The sequence below is a fragment of the Filicampus tigris genome, chromosome 9 (genome assembly GCF_054856515.1).
Source record: "Filicampus tigris isolate MCC_2025a chromosome 9, RoL_Ftig_1.0, whole genome shotgun sequence".
Taxonomy (NCBI): domain Eukaryota; kingdom Metazoa; phylum Chordata; class Actinopteri; order Syngnathiformes; family Syngnathidae; genus Filicampus; species Filicampus tigris.
In genome coordinates this window covers 14742719-14765873 of record NC_141225.1, presented here as the reverse complement: position 1 = coordinate 14765873, position 23155 = coordinate 14742719, and the positions used below count along the sequence as shown (strand labels likewise).

At 40.2% G+C, this 23155-nt stretch overlaps 4 protein-coding genes across 5 annotated transcripts; 2 read left to right on the top strand and 2 right to left on the bottom strand.

The window, feature by feature from the left end:
- Positions 1-1299: 1299 nt before the first annotated feature.
- c9h1orf159 (chromosome 9 C1orf159 homolog) lies at positions 1300-8851 on the bottom strand. 2 transcript variants are annotated; one of them, XM_086041836.1, is made up of 9 exons: positions 8639-8846; positions 7183-7263; positions 7019-7103; positions 6351-6446; positions 6200-6256; positions 4692-4826; positions 3493-3518; positions 3377-3401; positions 3004-3256 (listed from the first exon to the last, which is right to left on the bottom strand). In XM_086041836.1, the coding sequence occupies exons 2-9, from the start codon at positions 7252-7254 to the stop codon at positions 3159-3161; spliced, it is 594 nt and encodes a 197-aa protein (XP_085897962.1). In that variant the 5' UTR covers positions 7255-7263; positions 8639-8846; the 3' UTR covers positions 3004-3158. The 2 variants fall into 2 exon arrangements, with proteins under 2 accessions (XP_085897961.1, XP_085897962.1); XM_086041835.1 differs by lacking the exon at positions 3377-3401 and having other exon boundaries at positions 1300-3256; positions 8639-8851.
- Positions 8852-9671: 820 nt separating this feature from the next.
- Positions 9672-12715, top strand: iho1 (interactor of HORMAD1 1). The gene is made up of 8 exons (XM_086040939.1): positions 9672-9819; positions 9987-10056; positions 10282-10408; positions 10945-11072; positions 11167-11215; positions 11282-11366; positions 11545-11657; positions 11742-12715. Exons 2-8 carry the CDS (start codon positions 10001-10003, stop codon positions 12381-12383), a joined length of 1200 nt encoding a protein of 399 aa, XP_085897065.1. The 5' UTR covers positions 9672-9819; positions 9987-10000; the 3' UTR covers positions 12384-12715.
- A 298-nt stretch (positions 12716-13013) lies between these two features.
- kbtbd12 (kelch repeat and BTB (POZ) domain containing 12) lies at positions 13014-16169 on the bottom strand. The gene is made up of 6 exons (XM_086041003.1): positions 16079-16169; positions 14671-15813; positions 14310-14580; positions 14066-14219; positions 13777-13974; positions 13014-13383 (listed from the first exon to the last, which is right to left on the bottom strand). The coding sequence occupies exons 2-6, from the start codon at positions 15774-15776 to the stop codon at positions 13217-13219; spliced, it is 1896 nt and encodes a 631-aa protein (XP_085897129.1). The 5' UTR covers positions 15777-15813; positions 16079-16169; the 3' UTR covers positions 13014-13216.
- A 1483-nt stretch (positions 16170-17652) lies between these two features.
- Positions 17653-23151, top strand: slc26a6l1 (solute carrier family 26 member 6, like 1). Its single transcript, XM_086040878.1, has 17 exons — positions 17653-17738; positions 17816-17991; positions 18080-18244; positions 18725-18877; positions 19175-19257; positions 19357-19504; positions 19596-19709; positions 20013-20090; positions 20168-20263; positions 20342-20448; positions 20659-20728; positions 20798-20890; positions 21016-21126; positions 21247-21642; positions 22554-22608; positions 22692-22819; positions 22915-23151. Exons 2-17 carry the CDS (start codon positions 17839-17841, stop codon positions 22939-22941), a joined length of 1977 nt encoding a protein of 658 aa, XP_085897004.1. The 5' UTR covers positions 17653-17738; positions 17816-17838; the 3' UTR covers positions 22942-23151.
- The last annotated feature ends 4 nt before the right edge of the window (positions 23152-23155 follow it).

Genomic DNA, 23155 nt, shown 5'->3' with positions numbered 1-23155 from the left:
TGCCCTCTACGACCAGAGGTGTAACATTTCAGTACCCTCAATCATATGACATTGAGTGGCAATATTATGCTTCACTATTTACATGACGAGCTGAGTCAAAGACACGACTACGTAGTTTCCCCAAAACTAGGGATGGTCGAGAACCAGGTATCGGTATCAGGCCGATACTAGACTTATTTTTCAGGTAACGAGTTCCCATGAAGGCTGTAGATATACGGTCACCGATACCAGTTACTGGTACCCTCTTGTGGCCGTCCTACTGTCAGGAAGTAAATGGCATCCATGGCTGGTGTGAATGGTATTATTCCTCTGGATGGTTGTATTTAATCTTTAATCCATTTGATATTTTTTCTTATTTTGAATAGGTAAAAAAAAATTAAAATAAATTCATCACCATCGGCTGATATGAAATACCATAAATTTTCAGCTCTACGCCAAGCCCTATTTTACAACTTCATAGTGTCATGTTTAACCTGTACTATTTTGCATTTATTTTGAGCAAAGGGCGTTGTCAATTTTATTTTGCACTTTTGTTAATTTATTACAAATAAATCAGAGGGAGTTCTCAGTTTTATTCTGAACTTAAATTCTGTACGGCAGAGTGGTGTAGTTTTGTCTTTTGTCATCAATAAATGAAAGGCCTTAAAATGATTTGTCATCGGATTAATAGAAATTTTATACATCAAAAGTACTAATGGTATCGGTTACCTTGTATCGTAAGTGAGAACTCAAGAGTTGAGTACTCATATTGGTATCAGTCTGAAAACATAAGCGGTATCGATTCAAACATCCCTATCAAAACAGTTTGCTTTTTTTTTCAAGCATCAAATCCATCAACAATATCTGAGAATAAATTCAAACTATTTTAAGAATACATAATTTGGAAAGAAAAGGCATAACTTTACAAGACTAAACCCTAAATTTATACATGCATCTTGATTAAAATGAGGACTGATGATATCAAGTTACACAATCGAAAATGTCCCCATCTTATTTTAAGCAGCAACAAAATCAATGTTTTGTCACATCAACAACAGCATCATCAGTATGAACATTTTATTGCAATTGTGCAAACTGTGCTCGTCTCTACAAAAGTATTTAATATGTTGGCATTTTCACATTGATTTGTAAAAATAACTTTTAAGATTCCCTTGTAAGATAAGGACTGTTTGACTTCAACTTCTCTCAAGTCAATTAGAATCAGTGGAGAATAAAAGTATGCAAAAAAATTAAATAACTTGTACTCATCTCTGCACCACCAGTAAACAAATAAGAGTAAACAAGCAGTAGGCCAAAAACAACGCTCTGGAAGTTTCTTTATTTCCCACAAACATTCATCTCATCAGTACACAGTTACAAAACAATAGATCATTTGTATAAAACAACGTGTGCATGTATTGCGCTCACAAATATCAAACACACGGAGGCAACATGGAAAGTCATGTGACCACTTCTTGCTTAGAAAGAGATTTACTTCTGCTCGCGCCACATGTACTCATTCAAATCTCAAGTGTAGTCAAAATATAAATGAAGCTTGCAGAGCAGCCTTATTTTGGAAAGGGGTGCATACAGTTAAAAGGCCACTGGATTATGCATCAACTATGAATTCAACATTTAAAGCTCTTCATGGCACGGTCGTCATCACATTCATCTTGTTCGGTAACTTTTGGCAAACAAATATATTCTGTGTTTAATATTGAAGAGTATCTTCGACAATAGCATTTCATTAAAAAGTTAGCAACAGCTCCTGAAGCATCTCAGTAAAAAAAAAAAAAAAAAAAGTTGGCCTGACATTTGCTTATAACGTGCACCAACATCTTGTTAATCTACATTTAGCAGTTTCTTCATTCTACGTTAGGGGTGTTTTTCTTTTTAGGGTAACAGAGGATTAATTCTCTCAGTTAACATAATTTCTTCAGTGAAAGGGAAGGTTTTTTTTTTTAAACACACATACAGTCAAACCCACTATTGTTCATACCTTGGCCTAATTATTTTTGTTAGCTATTCTTGTTTTGAATACCTTTTGAATGTCTATCTTCTCAACAGCACAATAACACGAGAAAGCGGCAAAACAGATATTGACATTACATTTTAAAAATAAGATTCCTCATCTTTGCAACCTTTTAATGGACCCTAGTATAAGCATTTGAAGTAACTATTTAGAAAATTGGATTCAAAAGGCATATAACTCATTCATTATCTCACAGTCTTTTGCCACTTTGTTTAATTTCCAGCTAAAAGATACCCTCAGTCCAAAATTAGACCATGGTTAAAATATTTTCTTTGCTACACTGTACATACACACCCAACAGTGATGTCTGGCTTTAACGAGGGAAATACATTCACTTTGGCTGATGGGATACAAATAATAAATACAAAAACGTCACTCGTATGGTCATAGATAGCAAAGTACAGTGCAGCGTTGCAAACTATAGTGTACACACACACACACACACACACACACATGCAACTAAAGAATAGCCCAGATGTCACTGGGCTGTTTTGATGATAATGATGCTTTGTCACAGTCAGCCAACTAGGTCACTGGCTCGCTGCACATGAGCCCTCAAACTGATGAATACACACAAATCCAATCTGTCGCTTGGTTGTGTGGAGGGGGACGCCTCATTTGTGGCACGTGAAAGCGATTACTCGAACGTCAATGTCACAATGTCGTTGCGATCATGAAAAAGGCGACCCATATAACGATGATCGTGATAGCAGTTGTTTCGGTATGATAGAGATGTCTTGCTTTTCAACTACTGCATTATACATGTATTTTAATGACATACAAATACTAAACTCCCCCCCCCCCCCCCCCAAAAAAAGGAGATACTTAAATATTAGCCCATACACCTGTCAGTGCAGCAATTACTTCAGGTGAGCTTGTTTACAAATAAAAATGTCCAGTTCAAGTGTGATAAAAAAATATATATATAAAAAAAAAAAAGTAGCACTTATATACAGTAAACTGACCACTTACTACTACTACATGTTGTATGTGTCTCATTTCACGGATGGAGTGTGACAATGGACACTCTTTCATAAATGAGGCAAAATGGAATAAAAGCAGTTGCAGTTCAAATTTGGCTCCCAAGAAGTCAAAACATGACATCTTTCGATGGCAAACTCCCACATGGCTCCTTGGCTCGTTCCGCTTACACGTTGTAGACCCTCGTGGTGGATGCGGTGGGGGTGATGTTGCTACTTGCTGCGGCGGACGGGCGCGCCCGTCTGACGTAGCGCTGCTTCCTCGCTTTAAACACGAAAAGGACAATTACAAAGTATTTGCGACGAGCTGCAACAAGGCTAGATTGTCATTATTCAGTGCAGTATAACCTGTTTGGCAATGTTGTTGAGAAAACGGTTAACTTACCTGTAGAGGAAGGAATCATGACAGCCTAAGAATAAAATGTTGCCATGGTGACACATTGTGTGTGCATATGAATCAAAATGTCTAAATTAGCTTTGCGTAAACAAAAGCACACTTACCGTCTCGCTTGGTTGGAATATAAAAGCTGTAAGAAGACAGAAAGGAAGATCAATTGATATGTAACTTCTGCTTTTACTGTATGTCACATCAAAAAAAAAAAAGCTGAAATTCTCATTAAAATGGGTATGAATGCTGATAAGAACTTGAAGCAATATTTTTTTTCCGGGTTTTCACAGCATACTTCCTGTATAATGCCCTCGCATGTGGGAAAGGAGAGCCACAGTTGCCAATGACTATTCAGCCGTTCATTGAACGAATCTGATGACGTTACGCGCTACCCCACTAAGCCCGACCTCTTAGTGGCACTTGACATTGCTTAAAAAAATGCTTAAAAATCAACACTTGTGATGGTTTTGCGTCGACGGCGCAATGGAAGCCCTCCAGGAAGGTGGGTGGCTAAGAAAAAAAAAGAAAAAAAAAGGCAAAGAATATGTTGTATGTGCCCCCACTAGTCGAAACACTGTATTCGGATTAATATTAGTTCTCCATTAAATATTTTTTTCAAGAATATGTTCTATGCACGCCCACTTGTTGAAACAGGGCGTTGTCATTAATATTGCGTTTAAGAAACATAGCAAAGGCCACCTGTTTCAAGCCATCTCTGGGGGCGGCCATTTTGTCACTTCTGTCGACTGAAAATGACATCACAGTTGCTCAGGGCTCAATTAACGACCAACCATGGCTCAGCTTCAGAAAACAGGTGAGCTGTGATTGGTCGTTACTTGAGCCCTGAGCAACTGTGATGTCGTTTTTCAGTCAACTAGTGGGCCTGCGTAGAACATATTCTTGAAAAAAAAATGTTTGGGTTGACTTCCCACTTTAAATATGATTTAATGTGTTGTAAAACAATTTTAGAAATGATTTTGACCTTTTTAAGATGTGAATCTCAGAAGAAAGACTGTTGTTTGTGTTGTATATAAATGTAAACTTTGTATCAAACGTGTATTTTTGCGCAAGTAATTTTATGCTGGATTGAAAGATGACTTTTTATAAAAAGCTTTCCATTCTCCATCTACATAGAGCTTGTGTTGTATCGTACGTGGCTACTCCATATCACAGCGTTTTTGGCATCAGTGGCAAAAATGAAAGCGCCCTCATTTTAAATGACAAACAGTTGCAGTGAGTGATTCTGAACCCTTTGTGAAACTGGAATGCTAAAGTGCGCAGGAAGCGACTGTGGTAGTGCGGACGGGCTTACCCTTATTGCGGCGGTAGAAGATATTTGGGAGTCGATGAGAGCGTTTGAGGTAGAAGAAGGAGGCGACGGAGAGGATCAAGAACAGGCTGATCAACAGCGTTCCAAGAAGAAGCGAGGCGGCCACGCCTGCGCCACCTGCTCACAGACAGCACACAAAAGCACAATCAAACGGGCTGCAGACAATTCGTACAATGCAGCCTGTTGCCTGAAAAAAAAAAAAAAATACTGTACTTGTATTCGCAGCCACATATGGCCATCGCTAGCTAAAGTAACTACGTGACAGGCAGTCGGAGGAGGTTCACTGAAGAAAATTTTCTTCAATCTAGGGTTGCCTTTTTTAAGAATAATTATAATACCGGTAATATTAATTATATTAAATGTGTTAGCCCTGTGAGCTCATATGGCTGCATCTAGAATGGAGGCACATATTTTTGTAGTTGGAAGAGGCGTGTCACAGTTCTGCCTTTTTAAAGGCCACACAGATTTGTCTTAAAGTATGCAGATTCTCAGTTTCGATACTGTATCGTTACATGCTTAAGACGTACTTGGTGATTTCTGTGAGCTGGGCTGCTTGTATGGATGCAAAAGTCACACAGCTGGTTGCTGCCAACACAATCGTCCTAAACGTCCCTCAAGGACGGCTTTATATAAAGTTTCATTCATGGTATGTCACTCACTCTCAAGCCCGGCACTTATTGTCTTTTGCCGTGTGTTTGAATGCGCTGACTTGGTGGGCTAACATGAGCATCTTGGCAAAATAGCACATTTTATTTAGACCCTCCAAAATGAAATATATGAACGTTATTAAATTAATTGGTTACTTTTTGAAAGCAATACAAAATGCTTGCTGTTGAGTTGGCAACTGCTGAGAGTGTTAAAGGGGAAATGATGCCACCTAAAGGTGACTGTGTGACAAACAACTTGATTAGAATTACAAAGTACATTTGGTATCTTTCACAATTCTTCAATTATTGTTTAATACATTAAGAATAAGCAGTATTTCCTGCACATTTAAAGGGAAGTCAACCCAAACATTTTTTTTCAGAGTATGTTCTATGCAGGCCCAATAGTTGAAACAAGGCATTCTGACAAATATTGTGTTTGTGGAATAAGAGTTAAGCAGCAAAATCCACACGTTTTTAGCCATCTCATGGGGCGGCCATTTTGTCAGTTCTGTCGACTGAAAATAACATAACAGATGCTTAGGCCTCAGATAAAGACAAATCATCGCCCAGCTTCAGAAAACAGGCCAGCCGTGATTGGTCGTTACCTGAGCCCTGAGCAACTGCGGTGTCATTTTCAGTCGACAGAGGAGACAAAATGGCCGCTTCCCTGAGATAGCTAAAAACGGATGGATTTCTCATATTACACAAACACGATATTAATCAGAATACTTTGTTTCAACTACTGGGCCTGCATAGAACATATCCTGGAAACAATTATGTTTGGGTTGACTTCCTCTTTGAGCAAAACGAAATGGCAGTACAAGAAAAGAATACATAACTTACCAATTTTAGGCATTACAGTTGTGACTGTTGTATGGTTTCTTCTGTCCATAGTGTAGTCTAACGGTGAAGACAAAGGTACAGCAAATGAAACAACACTATTCCATAGTTTTACTGATCTACAAAAACTACATGAATACCCCCAATTGCTTACTGTAGGTGCAGGTCGTTATGTTCTCCGCGTCTACGGCGGCAGGCTCACACAATATGCAAACAGTGTTGCTGCTCTCGAGGACACGAAAGAAGCATCCTATAGAAATCAAATGATGTGACATTTGCCCACAAAAGGCCACATAACACAACAATGTGGATTCATTTGACATTAATATACATGTTGAATGTCACTGAGATGATGCACTGGCTTCTAACAAGGGGAATCATGTTAGCCGTCATCGCCATAGCAACACTGAATGACCTACTTTGTGGTCTTTTAAATTGGTGTACCAGCTAGGACACCTTTCCTGTTGTGATAACGTGCCGAGCTTGAACAAACTAAAAATCACACAAGTTCGTGTTTTGCGTGTACAGTCATTGGCTTGGCATTTTTATAGCTTTCTTATCTTATCTTTGTTGGTTGCACCTTGACTTATTTTTAACCAAAATGGCTTAAAAGTAAATCCCCCAAAAATGTACTGATACATAAAAGCTAATGTGAATCCAATATTATTATACACTTCCGCACGAGTGCACCACTTGTTTTATTTTATTTATTTTTTTTAATCAATTCTTCCTTAATCATTTTTTTCAAATGGCCGGAAAACAATAAAACCATAAACACATGTCAACACACATGTTGGGCGCCTTCAAACAACAACATGATACCTGGTTCGCAGCGAGTGTCGTTTGAACACGAGCTATTTGTCCTCTGTTTCTCACTGCAGCATTCAAGTGAATTATGATGTAGAGCCTGTGGACAGACAATGTGGTCGCTTGTGAGAAACTTGGCCAAAGCTGAACAAAGCACACCGGACTGGTTAATTTTCTACCTTGGTTACGGGTGACTCCGGTCTGATAAGAATCACTGTTGCCGCCAAGACCAAAAGGAATGACAGAGCCATGCTTGAGCCCTTTAAATAAAAGGAAGAAGAATCAAACAAGGCTAGCGCATTCACCTATTTAACTTACAATAATGAGAACCGCATGGATAACGAAAGATGCAGTGGGTTCTCAAAAGTCAAATGCTTCTGTAGTCATCAATTCAACACTGTTTCAAGACGTTTTAGACCGCCCCCGTAAAAGACGAAATCAGTGAAGCAGCGACCAACCATTTATTTTGTTATATACAGAATATTTGAAAGCTTCATGCTTATGATCCTGACATTCTGCTCTGTAGTATCTGTGACATTTAGTGTGTGTGTGTGGCTTTAAACAGTGGGCCTGGCCTGTTGAGAGATGTGGAAGTCCGCGATTGAGAATGTAGACTTGGCTGCCTGTTAACTGGCTAAACATTAGCCATTCTGTGTGTTGAGTATCGGTGTCAGTTGAGGCCATCAGCACGAGCCTAAGATTGTGGCTGTGCTTGTGTTTACTGTATTTTGTTACCTTTTCTCCAATAAAGCAATTAATTGCATCCATGGCTGTCCTCCTTCTATGTAGAGGGATAACAATTCATTCTAACTTCGGTGGTAGGCAACATTATTAGTGAAAAAAAACATTACCATCGACGTAGGGTTGAGTAACTTTAATTTAGCCAGTTGTACTGTGCAATACGCACACTGCACTTCAACTTGTTTTAGTAAGTGTGAAATTACACACTTTGGACATTGTCTTTTATGCACATTTTCCTCCTGGCTTGCGCTTATTGCTACGCGAATGACAGCCCGTGTGCAAAAATAACCACCACAAACTCACATGATAACATGAATACTTCCGATATCAGGAACGATAAAAATAAATCTGCGATGCAGTGAAGCCAAAAAGTGAACCGCGATAAATGGCGAGGGACGACTGTAGTTACAAGCAGAACGATTAAATACTCTCCACTAGGTGGCAGACTGTCCAACTAACCTGTGTATCCACCTGTTGCCATTCATACAACAGAAGTCATGCGAGATGTGCAATTAAACAGGCCCAATTTTCACATTAAGAGGGGGCAATTTCGGAGTACATTTAGACGAGATCATCGTAATTCTAGTATTTTACAATACTTTACACAACATTTTCCGTTTGGTTGTGTGCCATGAGGTTTTTCGTCTGTAAAATATGTGCCGATAGCTCTATGGTTCGGAAACGGCTAGGGGTGCATAACTCAGTCGATCATCTCCCCGTCTAAACTCGCGTTTTAATTTATCAACCTGTGCCACCGTCGCTGTGCAAAGTTAATGCAAATAAACTGCGGTTGTGAGGCAACTCTTATTATCGATGTCCTGTGTATTGTATCGCAACCAAGCACAAACAGATCAGCTGTGGCTTGCTAAATTCGAGGAGGGGGAGTTCACTTACCAGCGAAACTGAATAATCTGGCCAGCACCGAACTACGGGCTTGAATCAACCGACGTCAGACGTCATCTGTCCAGGAAAATTTAGGTTGTCAGATTTGTCATCGACACACCTCCGTAGTTAGGTCTGCCATTAAACGCAGCACCTTGCTGTTCGCTTTCAATCAGCTTGTCAACATCCGTAAGAAGCTTTCACAATAAAAGCTTGATAGTCACTTGCTGAACTGATTGTCAACACCCGTGGAGAACCTTCATAATAAAAGCGCCACAATCAATGACATACCGTAGTGGAGAGCATGGAGTAGTAAAAACTGAGAAATCAAATAATCATGCGTTACAATATCTTTGAGTAGCTGTGCAGCTACTTTATTTGTGTAAAGAACTTTAAGGAGTACTCTCTGTGAGAAATTCTATATAAATAAAATGTAGCCCATGTACACACGTTGTCGTTAACAGAATTAGTCATTTTTCCTGCGACTGCTTTATGTTCAATTAAAAAGGCCGAAATTTGACACGGATTAAGTACATATGTGAGTAAATTTTGACAAGATCCTCATTATTTCAAAATTTGAGTGTCAATAGATTTTTCCGACTAAAATGTTTTCCCTGACTAAAATACTGCAATAAACCACATCTAAGAACGCGTTGTCTTCAATAAGCCTAAAATGACTTTTTAATGGGAAAACCCACACAAACACTGGAACCCAGAGTCAAACTCCTAGAATTTGAGGCAGATGTGAAATTGTTTTTCATGTTGACTTTTGTACTTTTTGTAAGTTTTTTCCTTTTACTTAAGTGAAGGAGTTGAATTAGTAGCCTGATTCTACTAGCAGTCTTTTATTTTATTGTATTTTTTGTTTATTTTATTTTATGCCAACTCTACTTTTTATTAATTAAGATTTTAATTTGGTTTAATGTTACTGCCACCGTGGTATTCTATGTATTATCTCTGTGTAGAACGGTTTTAAAACATTAAGAAAAAATAATAAAAACCTTTAGCTCTCAAACGGACTTGATTAATCAGGGCTCAGTATTCGTCCGTGTGGATGAATGGTCACATTATTTTTTTTTTTACTTTCCACGCCGACGAGGGCACCTGAATACTCCTGAGCTTCGCATTGTCTGTGACGTTCTATGGGCGGCAGATTTGAATATCTTTATCGCTGGTTTACATTTTCTCGTCAAGTACGTAAGGGAATAAAGTTAACATAACTGGTTGTTACTTGTAAACAGTCTCTGGACTGATTAATGCTTGTTAAGCTAATGCTACCAACATGCTTAGCTAAATCACAGAATGACTAATGTTCTATTGAATAGCTTAAACCTAAAAATTTTTTATATTTTGTCCTTAGGAGTGCCTGAAGCAATGAATCATACGGCGAACATAAAGGAAATGCTGAACACACAGTCAATAGGATGCAGGTGATAACAAGCTAACACAACCAAAGCTAGCTTGCCTACCTGATATTGGTTGATTCTTTTATATAAATAACTTGATTAATTTCATGCAGTGTATGTTGAAAACACCCTTTTACTTACTCACTTGAGATGACTAAAAGTGAACTTAAGTGCCATTACCAGTACAGTATTTCAACAACATTTCTACACTGGGTAGTTATTCTCTTGATATGATCGTATAATCAACAGAAACACAGCCTCCAACATCACAGATACTCAGTTTTTCTTTGGATCCCAGTTTTGGCGTGAAAATTCTCAAAGCCTTTCTCAGGATATGAGTTTGTCATCCAGGAACTCCCAGCAAAGTTCACAAGAGGTAAGATAATTCAGTAACTATAAACAAATTCAGAATGAGACAGCTTTGAGAGGTGTCTGGGCTGGTCCACCCATAGTAGATTGACTGCTGAAGAAGTAGATGATTTAGTGTGCATTTGGTGCCTGACCTTCAGTGGGGATTCTAAACGCAGTTCTGTATAACATTACGGAACTGTGCTACGCAGTGTACATTAGCTGGAGTGGCTCAGAATCATTATTTAACAATATGACACAAAATATTTAATTTAAAAACAAATATTAAAAAATATATCATATTTTGCCATTTTTACAAAACAATATTAGTTAACTCATTCACTGCCAGACATTTTCAGACCCTCTTTTACCCTAAAATTTGAAGAAATTTGAAAAAAATAGAAATAAACTCCTGGGAGCTGAATGGTTGTACTGTGAAAAGACAAATAGATATGTCAAAGGCAGTTAATGAGTTAATGTTATGTAAATAGAATTTATCAAAGCAAGAAAACAAAAACCTATCTGACAACTTGATATTAAATGTAACTGTAATTTTCCTTTTAGTGTAGTGACCCAAAGATTTCAACCCGTTATCAGTCCAAACCTCTTTTGTTTGGAGACCCAAAGGGCAATCAAACACTTTTGGATGCATTTGAGGAGGAAAAGAAAAAGGCAAAAGAAAAACGTGACAGGTAGGGTCCCCTCTTTAGAAACAAAGAGCTTGGCTTTAGTTGATCATTGTGGTGTGATTCAAATCCTCATCCTTTGGCATGTTGTTTTTTGCAGTGAAATGCTTGCAAAAGAATGCCTTCAAATTCGCGAAACCCTCACCAAAGTAAGTAAATGATTTATGATCCAATATTTGGCTGAATTTTCTTGTGAAATAAACAATATATTTCAGATCCAGCAACTCGTTGCAAACACAGAAGAAAACACATCTGTATGCCAAACCCTCCTCCAAAAGTTAAGCAATTTGTCTTCAACATGTATGTTGCCTTTGAGTTTTGAGTGAAAGTGAAAACCATTTGTGTGTTAAGTGTGCCGCAACAGGCAGCCGTGTTTTATTGACCAACAGATGGGGCTATCTGCTCACAGATTTGACATTACTCTTAAAATCAAAATATTTCAGTCCTCTAAACTCAGCAATACTTCTCATCCATTCAGTGGAAAATGTAAGCAGTACCCAGAGCGACATTTCACAGCACTTTAAAACATTACTGAACACCGTGAACTCCCAGAAAGAGATAATGACAGAATTGGGAGAACGGGTGCAAAAGGTGACTCCTATGTTGTTTGTTTACATTTCAATCGTCAATGCGTATGCGTCACATGAGCTGATATTGCTCTTTGTTTGATTTCAGAATGGAGACAGCAGCATAAAACTTGGTGCAAATATGCAACACGATGTGGAGTGCCTGAAACAGGAACAAGAAAAAGCCCGTTTGAAGCAAGAAAGCATGCTTGAGGGGGCCTTGCAGCTGCTTAATTCCTTCGTTTCAGAGCACTCAGGTAAGCTCTGTCCTGTTAAAGTAACCGACAAAGCCATGCAGACATCACCAGGACAGGACAAAGGGGTCCAAACGACACAGTATACACCGAACCTTCAAGTTTCTGCTCAGGACTGTGCTGCCAGAAAGAGAAAGAAGAAACCCACAATTAGGTACAGAAGGAGACCCCTGGTCCGCCACAGATCTAAGATCACTGTTGCAGATGAAAACAGTCAACCTCAAATTGACTGCAGCAAACAGCAAAATGTTTCATCGCCTCTTGGAGAGTCTCCTGGCCCGAGCAAAGTAAGCAGTCGCGGTGCCGAGAGTTCGCTAGAGCCGAACACAAAGAGCAGATCCAGTAAAACTGCAGGATGTTTCATCACACCTCTCAGCTGCTGGTCTCACGAGAGTAGCAACCCTGAAAGCCCCATAAATGTCAATCCCATCTCGGAGATAGTGGTGATTGAGTCCAGTCCTCCTGATGCCCTCTGGCAGCTGTTTGAAATGGATTAGATGTGAAATGCAGTTTTGTGCAGACCATGGGTCATTGATGTGTATTGTCTTTTATTTTGTCAAAAACAAAGACCTTTGGGTATGGTTATTTATTTGGTTGGATAAGAACGTTGGTCGGAGAAGTAATGCCTGAGGATAAATGCATACTTGACACATTTCCAAACAGCTTTGTCATGATTATAGTTTGTCATTAATATCCTATTGTTAAGAAACAAGTAAAAGATTTAGTTTCTCTGCTCACATTTGAATTGAAGTTATTCTGTATTTGTGCTGTTGGCCGGTCAGTTGAAAATAAAGTGTCACTCACAGATTTATGAGTGATCTAAAAGTGATGATAGCAATTTATACTTGAGGTTATTGTTTGCGCTGAATTTCAACAACTGTTTTCATTCATCAGTAACACTCCCTCAAATGACTCAACATGGGGATTAATTGCAGTATGTTTTGTCAGAGACTGTGTACCTTTTTGTTCTTATGCAATAAGTAAAAACGGTACACACAATTGGTGATGTAGAGAAGGTGCATGTTTATTACAAAAATAGTTTAATAGCCAACATTTCTTACTACACTGCATTCCTAGATGTTTGACAAAAGGATGAGAAGAATCGCCTAAAATTTGCAGAGAGAGAGAGAGAGATGCTTAAAGCGAACATTAATATCATTCATATGAAAAAATACTTTTTTCTCTCAAAAATAATTTTCTTAAAGCTTTTCAACTAAATAGTTTTGACAAGATTTTCAGTATCCATCGTGTTGCAGAAAGGTTCCATAGATCTCGTGCAGGCCTATTTATATATAATTTCCTAGTTGTGTCACAAAATCCAATCTTGTTTTTACGGCAATAGGTCTACAGGCGGAGATATTAGTCCTCTTGGATTCAGACTTGCCACTAAGCAAACATCATAGTTGTTATGCATCAAAGCGCGCCGAGCAACGACCGTCCATCGGTTCTCCCAGGCGTCTAGTTCCAAGATATCTTTTGTTATATCATCATGACGATCTGAGAGTTACAAAACAGAAAAAAATCTGTCATGTCAAAACATTGTGCACCCTTTTTAGTATATGCAGTGTTTGAGAAAAGATCCAGGATGGGTGTCTTAAAGAAATATTTCAAACCCAAATTGCAAATTTTCCCCACTTCAAAGAAATGTCATCGGACTCTACAACCATGCTGAAGCGGCCACTGCTTGTCCTGTCCAAACTGTCGCCTCTTTTATTGCCCTAAATGAAGCAAACGCCATAAGGTCTCTTTGTAGGCACGCTTGTTGATTGGCTGGGCCACACTGAAGGGGAAAACTCATAGTTTAGTCGTTAAGGTTTTATATGTTTCGTGACACCAGTCCTGGAACTTTTTCCGACACACCTTGAGTGTGGACATTGAAAGTAATCTCACCTGCTCCTTTGTAGTACCCACACACATAAATTTTTCCTTCCACCACGCCAGCATTTGAGGCGTTAGTGCGCAGTGACAGTTGAGAGCATGGTAGAGAAGGTCCGTCCCTCCAATAATCCCCATCTGGGTTGTAGATCTCCACAGCATCAAGACAGTGCCTTGACTGCCCTCGGTCCACACCTTCACAGCCAATGCCTCCTACACAAGCAACATCACAGCTGAGTCTTTCTGACCCGGCAAAGAACCATTCATTTGTTGTGCCGCTTCACTGTCCTCTCGTAATTCTTACCCATTACAAAAATTTCCCCGTTGAGCGCAACAGCACTACATCTGTATTTTGAATACTTCATCGGACCCAGCTCCGTCCACTTATTTATGTTTGGATCATACTCAAGGAGGCGGTTGCTAAGGCGGTCAGGCTCATCATCCATTCGGTATGACTGCTTTGTCGAGAGGAGAAGAGAGGGCTTGATTGTTTCTGGCAAGTTTGAGTTTCATGCGTACTCATGTTTTTTTTTGTTGTTTTTTTTTACCTGTGGAGTTCTACCACCAATGACATACAGGCGATCCTTCAGCCTGACCACACTGTGATAGGCCAGTGGCATTGGTAGAGGTGCTGCGCTGCGCCAAGGTCCTCCCTGAAGAGACCATCGCTCCACACAGTTAGTGATGAGAAGCTGGTTCTTCAGCTTCATCAGACCACCAATCAGGTACAAGTTATCACCCAAGGAGCCTAACCCGTAAGAATCTCGGTACTCTGCCGATGTCAGCCGTTCCCAGCTGCCTTGGGCTTCGACTTTGTACCTGGCAAACCAAATGACAATACTGTCAAGGCCAATCATCGTTGTATCGTCACAATCAGTCTTGTATGACAACAGCTATTCTCCCTCTCACCTGTAGAGCTCTACATCCATTTCCTTTTGTCGCGACATCCTGCGGGCACCGGCCTCTCCTGACACTATAATGTTATTGTCTTCGGTCACGACCCCTGCACATACATACCCTAGAGCATCTCCGTATCGAGGTGAAGTGATGTAGTAAGTTCGACCGGTTGCGGGGGCGTAGCAAAAGCTGCGTTCGCTGTAGTTGCCGTATCTTGACCTAATCCCACTGCTGTCATTACCGACACAGAGCAGCAAATTCGTGGTTTCCATCCCATACCGCAACTTTAGTTTGCGCGGCGCAGCGGCGGGATGCATCTCTGCAATGTCCAAAGCTTGCCTCATTATCTCTAGACATTCAGCGTCAGCCAGCAAGGCCGTATTCCTCTTCATTGTCTCTTTTAAATAGTCTGGGTTAATCAAGGGTAAGCGGACTTTCCTGAGGAGCTCAGGGAGGTGCTTGCTACGTACCTCTCCTTCCATCAGAAAACTGTGTTTGGCCCAGCGAAGAACCACATCCAAAATGGTTTCTTCTCTTGAAATATTGAGGTCATCTGAACTGATCAAGGTCCCTAGTTGATGGGCCTCGAGATCTAAAACCTCTTCATTCTGGCACACCCGGACAAAATGCTGCCTCAGAAAGCGCTGAGCACGTTCAGCGAGTTCCTCCACACCGAGATCTCGGGCAAAGTAAAAGACGCCGAGGCAGTTGGAGGCATCCATGTTCTCGGTCATGTGCTGCTGACATTGAGTGAAGACATCATCCATTTGCAGGAGAAAAGCTGCAATGGAGATTCCTTGCACGTTGGTGTTGGTGAGAGGAAGATCCGAGCTGTACATGTAGTTCAGGAGGAGAGCTAGGCTGTCTGCAGGGGTGTCTCGCAGGAATATTTCTCTATTGTTGCACTCCCGGAGGCCGCAGGTAAACATCACACGAAAATAGGGGCTGAAGGCAGACAGGACAAGGCGGTGACAGGGAAAGCTTCTGCCCTCAGCAACCAGCACGACATCTGTCAGGTGCTCGCTCTCCCTCATCTTCCTTAACTGCTCAAGCAGAACCTGTCCATGTTTGGCCGTGAAATCCATTTTTGCTTCGAGGTTGAAGGGTGAAGAGTTCATATACGCGTAAATACTGTATCTAGCGAGGTGGATTTCACTGAAACACAGAGTGGTAACAAAAGAATCATTTTGGACGGTTTAGCTTGTGAGCTTGATTACTGCATATTAAACCAGCACGTTACGAGTGAGGCATTCTCATGATTCAGAATAATACTATTTCAATAGTATTACAGCGACAATACTCTTGATACTCAATTATTTCAATTGGCAGATCACACGATTTTTTTTAACCGGGTTTAGATAACATGCACGTCCACTTCATGCACTCTTCGATTAGCATGTGAGAAGAAATAAAGCCTTACCGAATTCATCAGCTTCCCTTGCTGCCTGCCATCTCAAGAACATTAAAAAGCTTGTTTTTTTTTTTTTAATCGGGCGACATGTGTTATTGCTATCATTCGAGAGAGGGTCTGAGTCACTGCAGGAGGCAAAGATATGTACCCCCTCCGCTGCCCTGGGCCTCTGAGCTACTGACCCCAAAATAGACAGTGTTTCGGTGGCCTACATCTTATGAAGGTTATAGTTTGTTTGGTTGGGTCTAGATTAGCGTTTTAAAATGTTATTTCATGCGCTCTGGTATTTGTAATAGAATTTGAACACGTTTAATTTTTCTTTAGAGTCATTCGTTCAAATTACAAGTTTGTTTGCCTCGGCCGCATGGACTCAGCTCTGGAATGACTGCAATGGAAAGCTCATAGCTCGGACTCAAATTTCACAGTTGCACTCTATTAAAGGACCCATGACATTGTATGTATGAATCCGTACGAAAACAAACCTTTCACAATATTATTGTAACTTTTAGAAGCGAATAATATATAGTGGCAAGACATGTTGCCTGTTGACGATGTATTTATTTAATCTTTATTTATCCACGCAAGGCAATTAAAAACAGATTCCCATTTGCAATACAAACCTGGTTGCAGACTACAGAGTTAAGCAAACTACCGGTTGTGAAAATTAACTGCAACACTGTCCTCTACAAATAGTTTACCATTGTTGTGGTTTAAACTTGAATATCACATTTACACGGTTCATTAGCCTCACTTTTGCTTCTGAATGGAAAAAGAGCAGGATAAAAATTTGCACCCAACCATTAAAACTTCCCGTAAGTTAATATTTTCTCCTTAACAAACAAAATCACATCCTTTGTTTATTATGTCAGTGTGAAAGCGAGTCTACCAATTGCTGTTCTTCCCACAACATCCTGGGCAGAGTTAACCATTAGTCAACCGGGTGAGCATATACAAATAAAGATGAAGCGCAGGATCAGATTTACATCTGACAGTTTAGGTGTAATAAAGGGGCTTTGGAGTTGTTTTAGAATATTGTGTTGTCAATAAGACAGCTTCACACATTGGAGGCCAAATGGACTCAAGAGACAGATACAGGAAATATATCATTGAAAGGGAAGTACTGGATGAGCAGAGACTTGAAGAGTTGGCACAGAGAAAACCATATGCTGACACATCTGTAATTAACCAGCTTAAAGACTCCATCAGGTAAGACAATTTTATGACGTTTAAAAATTTTTTTTTTGTAATGTATACCCTTCATTGTCATGTGTTTATCAAAAATGCTTCGATGCTTCATCCGTTAATGTACACTTAAATAAAAATATAACTTGCAGGTGTACGGTTCCCAAACTTAAAGCGGGTGTTTTGAGCACTTTTCCTGTGTTATATTGGCTGCCCAAATACTCAGTCTGGGACTATGGCGTGCCTGATCTCATCTCTGGCATTAGCGTTGGAATAATGCACCTGCCACAAGGTTGAATATTAGTTCATATCGATCATTTTAGACACATACTTTGTTCTTCATTTGAATGCTTTAAAACCACATTTTTGATCCCAGGTATGGCGTATGCATTATTGGCCTCGCTTCCTCCGGTATTTGGCCTCTACACTTCTCTCTATCCAGCATTAATTTACCTCTTTTTCGGAACGTCACGCCATATTTCAATAGGTGAGTCGAAAAACGTAACATGCTAGAATGGTCGGTACTGCTTGAAATAACACCTTGTTGTTACCGTATATATACAGGTACATTTGCTGTGCTTAGCATCATGGTGGGCAGTGTTACCGAGAGACTTGCGCCAGATGTTGATTTCCTGAAAGTGAATGGGACCAATGTCACAACAGAGGTGGACATAGCTGCTCGGGATTCGTACAGGGTGCAGGTGGCTGCTGCTACCACTGTTCTGGGAGGACTTATTCAGGTGTGAAAAACGGAATGCACAATTTCCCATGTAATGGTCTGAACTCGCATACATATACTGTACATACCTATTGTATTTTTGTGCTCAGGTTGTACTGGGTTTGGTTAAATTCGGATTTGTGGGAACGTACTTGTCTGAACCTCTGGTGCGTGCATACACAACAGCTGCTGCACTCCATGCTGTGGTCGCACAACTGAAATACATCTTTGGGGTGTCACCAGCACGCTTTAATGGGCCGTTGTCACTAGTGTATGTAAGTAAGAGGTACTCTGCATCTACTTTATAAATGCTTACTACTATGAAGGATGATGAAGAAAACTATGTGAATTGATATCACCCTAAGGTGCCTTTGAGACTTCTCCATTTGATGCCAAAAGTTTAGGTTTTCCTAAACTGAACTTCACATTCAGTGTGTTATGTGCTTTCGATGTTATGCTGTTCGAAGTGTATATATTGTTCATTATCCATACACAAAAATAAACTCTAAGAAGACAATACAGTATATATTCAAATAGCGTAAATTAAAGGCCTTTTAAGAAAAATGGAAGTACTGTACTCTAATTTGGACTTAATATATATTTTTTCATAATAAAAATGTACTCTGGATTTTATTATATTTTAATATTAAAAATAATAATTGACTTGTGTGTTACTCTGCGTATTGTCTTTTAATGTGTAGTAACATTTTTTTTCTCTCTCTCTCTCTCTCTCTCTCTCTCTCTTTAATAATCAGACTCTAAAGGATGTTTGCCTCTTGCTGCCACAGACGCATCTGCCCACTCTCATTGTCAGTCTCGTATCCCTGGTGTTGCTGATTGCGGCAAAGGAGCTCAACTCCTCCTTGAGCCCAAGGCTGCCAGTTCCCATCCCAGTGGAGCTCATCACAGTCAGTTGACACGAGGACACACTTTCTGCGGTGTTCATGTTGGCACATCAGCGGTTTAGGCTAGCTCTGATTTTGCAGCCTTGAAAAGGCGGTGGAAACATGCAGAGTCAGCGGTAGGGATGAGGTCCTCTACACTTGACAGCAAAAAGCCTGTGGACATCTAATAATTAACTCCTCTTTCAGAATATGATTCACTGGGTTTAAATGAGTTATGCGTAAGAATTCTGCTGCGCACACTAATCTGATATTTTTTCCAGAGTGTTAATATTAATATCAAAATCTTATGTGTGTTTGCAGATTCTGGCAGCAACTCTGATATCAAACTATGGTCACTTAAATAGAAACTACATTGTTCCAGTTGTTGGAGAAATCCCGAGTGGGTAAGCAACTTTATTTCAATCATCATTTTTTTTTTTTTGTCATGATCTCTTTTTGATTCTCGATGACTCACTTCTTTCTCGTCATTTTCTGCTCCCCAGTTTAAGTTCCCCAGTTGTACCAGACGTGAGCATTTTTAGTGAAGTTATTGGTGATGCTTTTGCACTGGCTCTTGTAGCCTATGCCATATCAATTTCTCTCGGGAAAACGTTTGCGCTGAAACATGGCTACAAAGTGGACAGCAACCAGGTGAAACAGACTCTTAACGGTTGTTCGATGAATTCTTTTGTATTGCCCGTCACCCATTCTCATTGTGATTGTGGATGCGCCGCTGCTACAGGAGCTGGTGGCTCTGGGTCTCAGCAATACAGTTGGCGGTTTCTTCCAATGTTACGCTGTATGTGCATCCATGTCTCGGAGTCTCATTCAGGAGAGCACTGGTGGAAAAACACAAGTGAGTGTCGAAGAGTAGAAACACCAACTTTGTTGTGACATCAAATCTTTTGTTGGCTTTCATGTAATCAAGCTGCAGTCCAGCTTGACCTTAGTAGACTCTGGGGGGAAAAAAGATCTGAAAATGGAAGTATATAACAGATTTTATGTTATTTACACATTTAGTTTTTGTCACGTGGTCATGCTTTCATTATTTAAGTGCTTAGATTCAGCTAACATATTTCTTCCTTATGATTGCAGTTATACGGTATGTTCCCGGTAAGTTGCACACACATATCAATCACATTTCCTTGTGCTCTCGCAGATGGCTGGAATAGCATCAGCTATCATTGTCTTGGTGACAATACTGAAACTTGGTCCACTTTTCCAGGAATTACCCAAGGTTTCCTACACTACTATTTGCTTTTAATATACTCCTTTCAAAATTCTATGACCACATTTTTGTCTTTTGTCTTTTAGGCAGTTCTGGCATGTGTTGTCTTTGTGAACTTGAAGGGTATGTTCAAACAATACTCAGACATCGTCATTCTATGGAGGAGCAACAAGACAGATTTGGTGAGGGGACAACAACAGTTGGACTTAATTGCCTGTGATGTTGAATCTGTAACTATTACGGTATATCGTGTCCCTCAGGCGTTGTGGTTGGTCACGTGGGTGTCCACTCTGCTCTTCAATCTGGATTTGGGCCTTGCAGCTGCCATTTTGTTTGCACTCCTTACTGTTATCTTCAGGACCCAGCTGTAAGACTCTGGAAATTGTTTCTTGCAATGCAGTGAACAACTACATACACTTAGGCAATACATGCATGATCTAGTTGTGTCTACTCTGACAGAAACTTGTATTGGCTCTCATTTTATTATGCCAGTGTGGCTAATGTTGTGACCTTTGAATGTATGTTCTTGGTGCGCCCAAATATTGTAGTACTCATTCCTGTTTTTTACCATTTTTAGACCAACATACTCTCTTCTGGGAAATGTTGAAGGTTCAGAACTGTATGTGGATATAGCGATTCACAAAGAGGTAGAACAGACTAAATGAAGCCTCGCTGTACCCGCATCGAAATATGTCATTCATGTTTCTGTTTTGTAGGCAAGAGAAATTCCGGGTATCACAATATTCCACACTTCTGCTACAGTATATTTTGCGAATGCCGAACTGTACCTAGAGGCCCTGAAAGAAAAGGTTTGCACTTTTTATTGCTACTCATGACTTACTACAGAATTCTTCTAACCTAGCGGAATAATATAATACCATTAGTGTTCCTAGCATTTCTTTTTTTTCTTTTTTCTTCTTCCTTGTGTTTTCAGAGTGGACTTGACATCAATAAAATGCTCATCTATAAGAAGAGAAAGGAAGCCAAAGACAAACGTAGACAAAAGAAAGAAGAGAGACGGACTAAAAGACAAGCTAAGAGAGAGGTAAAATCCTTGAATGTACTTTACTGTGCATAACAGTTACAGTACATGATTTATCGAACTCAATAAATACATTGCAAAAGTTTATTTAACAGAATGTATTTCCTACCCACTCCTTAAAAGCTTGCCGACCAGACAGTAGTGTTCTCTGTGGAGGAAGAGGCCAAAACCTGGAAAGACACAAGCATGGTGAGGAAGGACTCAGAAAAAGATGAAGAAAACTGGGCCGGCAGGGAGGCTGGCACAGTCTTTGTAAAACCCAATACAACAGATGGTCAGTGTAGATGGGAGTACTTGAAGGGAGGAGATCAAGACAGCACCAGTTTAGGATGGATGTCTGAGCACATGGATGGCGATGCCACCACTCTGGGCTCCAGCGGTGAAGACACCCCGAGTCGAGACGTGGAGCGCATCTCTCTCGGGTCTCTTGGCAAATGGACTTGGGACACTCACTCCATTATTCTTGACCTCTCCACGGCTAACTTCATTGACACAGTGGCTGTGAAGACCATGAAAAATGTAGGTTTGAAAAAAAAAAATGAAACTCATACTAAGAAATGGTAAATAAAGGCCACACAGCGGTCCTGATACACTATATGGACATATGGTATGTTTTGATACACAAGCCTATCTTTAGCAGCATGACGGTGCCCAAGGGCAGGAAAAAAAAAAAGTCCATCAAGGCATGCTTATGAGTTTTGTGGAGAATGTGATCTCAATCCCATCAAACACCTTTGGAAAAAACTAGAACAGCCATTGTTAGCCAGCTGACCATTGTCTAAAAACAACCTTCCCACAGACACACATAAGATCTTCCCAGAAGAGTGGAAGCTGCTGTTACCAATTATATTATGTACAGTTGTGCATAACTTATAAATTTTTTTTGCAATAACAAGTTCTATGTGCCTTCACTAGTCGAAACATGGCATTCTGATTAATATTGTGCAGCAAAATCCACTAGTATTTGTACATCTCAGGGGGCGGCCATTTTGTCACTTGCTGTCGACTGAAAATGACATCACAGTTACTCAGGGCCCAGGTAAACGACCAATCATGGCTCACCTGTTTTCTGAAGCTGAGTCATGATTGGTCGTTAACAGAGCCTCGAGCATCTGTGATGTCATTTGCAGCCACAGCAAGTGGCAAAATGGCCGCCCCCTAGAGATGTACAAAAACAGGTGGATTTTGCTGCTTAACTCATATTTCACAAACGCAATTTTAATCGGAATGCTGTGTTTCGACTATTGGGGCTGCACAGAACATATTCTTGAATTTTTTTCGGGTACGCCTCCATTTTAACAAATTATTTTTCATCCATTTTTATACCCTGAGGAAACTAGCCAGCTGCCCCAATACTTTTGTCCATACATTGTATTTTCAGCTATCCAGAATCCCTTCATCACTGATTCAAGCCTAATATCCATTGACAGATTTTCCAAGACTTCAGTGAGATTGATATTGATGTTTACTTGGCAGGTTGTCAGGGTAAGTGTAACACACGCTGTCACTAATAGCACTTGACTATCAACCGCACTGCCACTGTACCTGTCAACTTCTCTTGTCTTCAGCTTCTGTGGTCCAACAGCTGGAGCTTGGCCACTTCTTCTCTGAGTCGATTACAAAGAGACATCTTTTTGCCTCTGTCCATGATGCTGTGCTCTACTGTCTGGACCATTACAGATATGAGTCATCAATGGTGAGTGTGATCCGGGCAATGATTTCGTTCAGTGGAGAGTGACATTTGAGGGCAGTTGCAGTTTCCAGGAACAGTAAAATGAGCTCTCATTCTAGGTTATGAACAGCAACACCAAGCTTTAGCAACCTGAGCCAATCGGGACATCTGGTTCGAAACAAAGAAAGTGGGAAAGACCTTGTAACAACTAAGAGAACATATATATTTAGTCTGTTAGATTCTCGAGGCAAAATCTAGGTTGGTGTGATGTTTTAGAGTGTCTTTATAAATGATGTCATTGTTGTCATACACTGTGACTGGTCCAGATGCTTCAACTCTGGCACTTAATGTGACTCACGC

Coding starts and splice junctions, on each gene's coding strand:
- c9h1orf159 (XM_086041835.1), bottom strand. CDS start 7,254: ATGGCTCTGTCATTCCTTTTGGTCTTGGCGGCAACAGTGATTCTTATC. Junction 6,447..7,018: donor CGACACTCGCTGCGAACCAG/GTATCATGTTGT, acceptor TGATTTCTATAG/GATGCTTCTTTCGTGTCCTC. Junction 4,827..6,199: donor AACTGTAATGCCTAAAATTG/GTAAGTTATGTA, acceptor GTCTGTGAGCAG/GTGGCGCAGGCGTGGCCGCC.
- iho1 (XM_086040939.1), top strand. CDS start 10,001: ATGAATCATACGGCGAACATAAAGGAAATGCTGAACACACAGTCAATA. Junction 10,409..10,944: donor CCCAGCAAAGTTCACAAGAG/GTAAGATAATTC, acceptor TTTTCCTTTTAG/TGTAGTGACCCAAAGATTTC. Junction 11,367..11,544: donor AAGCAATTTGTCTTCAACAT/GTATGTTGCCTT, acceptor TCATCCATTCAG/TGGAAAATGTAAGCAGTACC.
- kbtbd12 (XM_086041003.1), bottom strand. CDS start 15,776: ATGAACTCTTCACCCTTCAACCTCGAAGCAAAAATGGATTTCACGGCC. Junction 14,581..14,670: donor ATGGATGTAGAGCTCTACAG/GTGAGAGGGAGA, acceptor TTGGTTTGCCAG/GTACAAAGTCGAAGCCCAAG. Junction 14,220..14,309: donor TTGGTGGTAGAACTCCACAG/GTAAAAAAAAAC, acceptor CTCTCGACAAAG/CAGTCATACCGAATGGATGA.
- slc26a6l1 (XM_086040878.1), top strand. CDS start 17,839: ATGGTGGGCAGTGTTACCGAGAGACTTGCGCCAGATGTTGATTTCCTG. Junction 20,891..21,015: donor TAGAGGCCCTGAAAGAAAAG/GTTTGCACTTTT, acceptor TTGTGTTTTCAG/AGTGGACTTGACATCAATAA. Junction 22,820..22,914: donor ACAGATATGAGTCATCAATG/GTGAGTGTGATC, acceptor CTCTCATTCTAG/GTTATGAACAGCAACACCAA.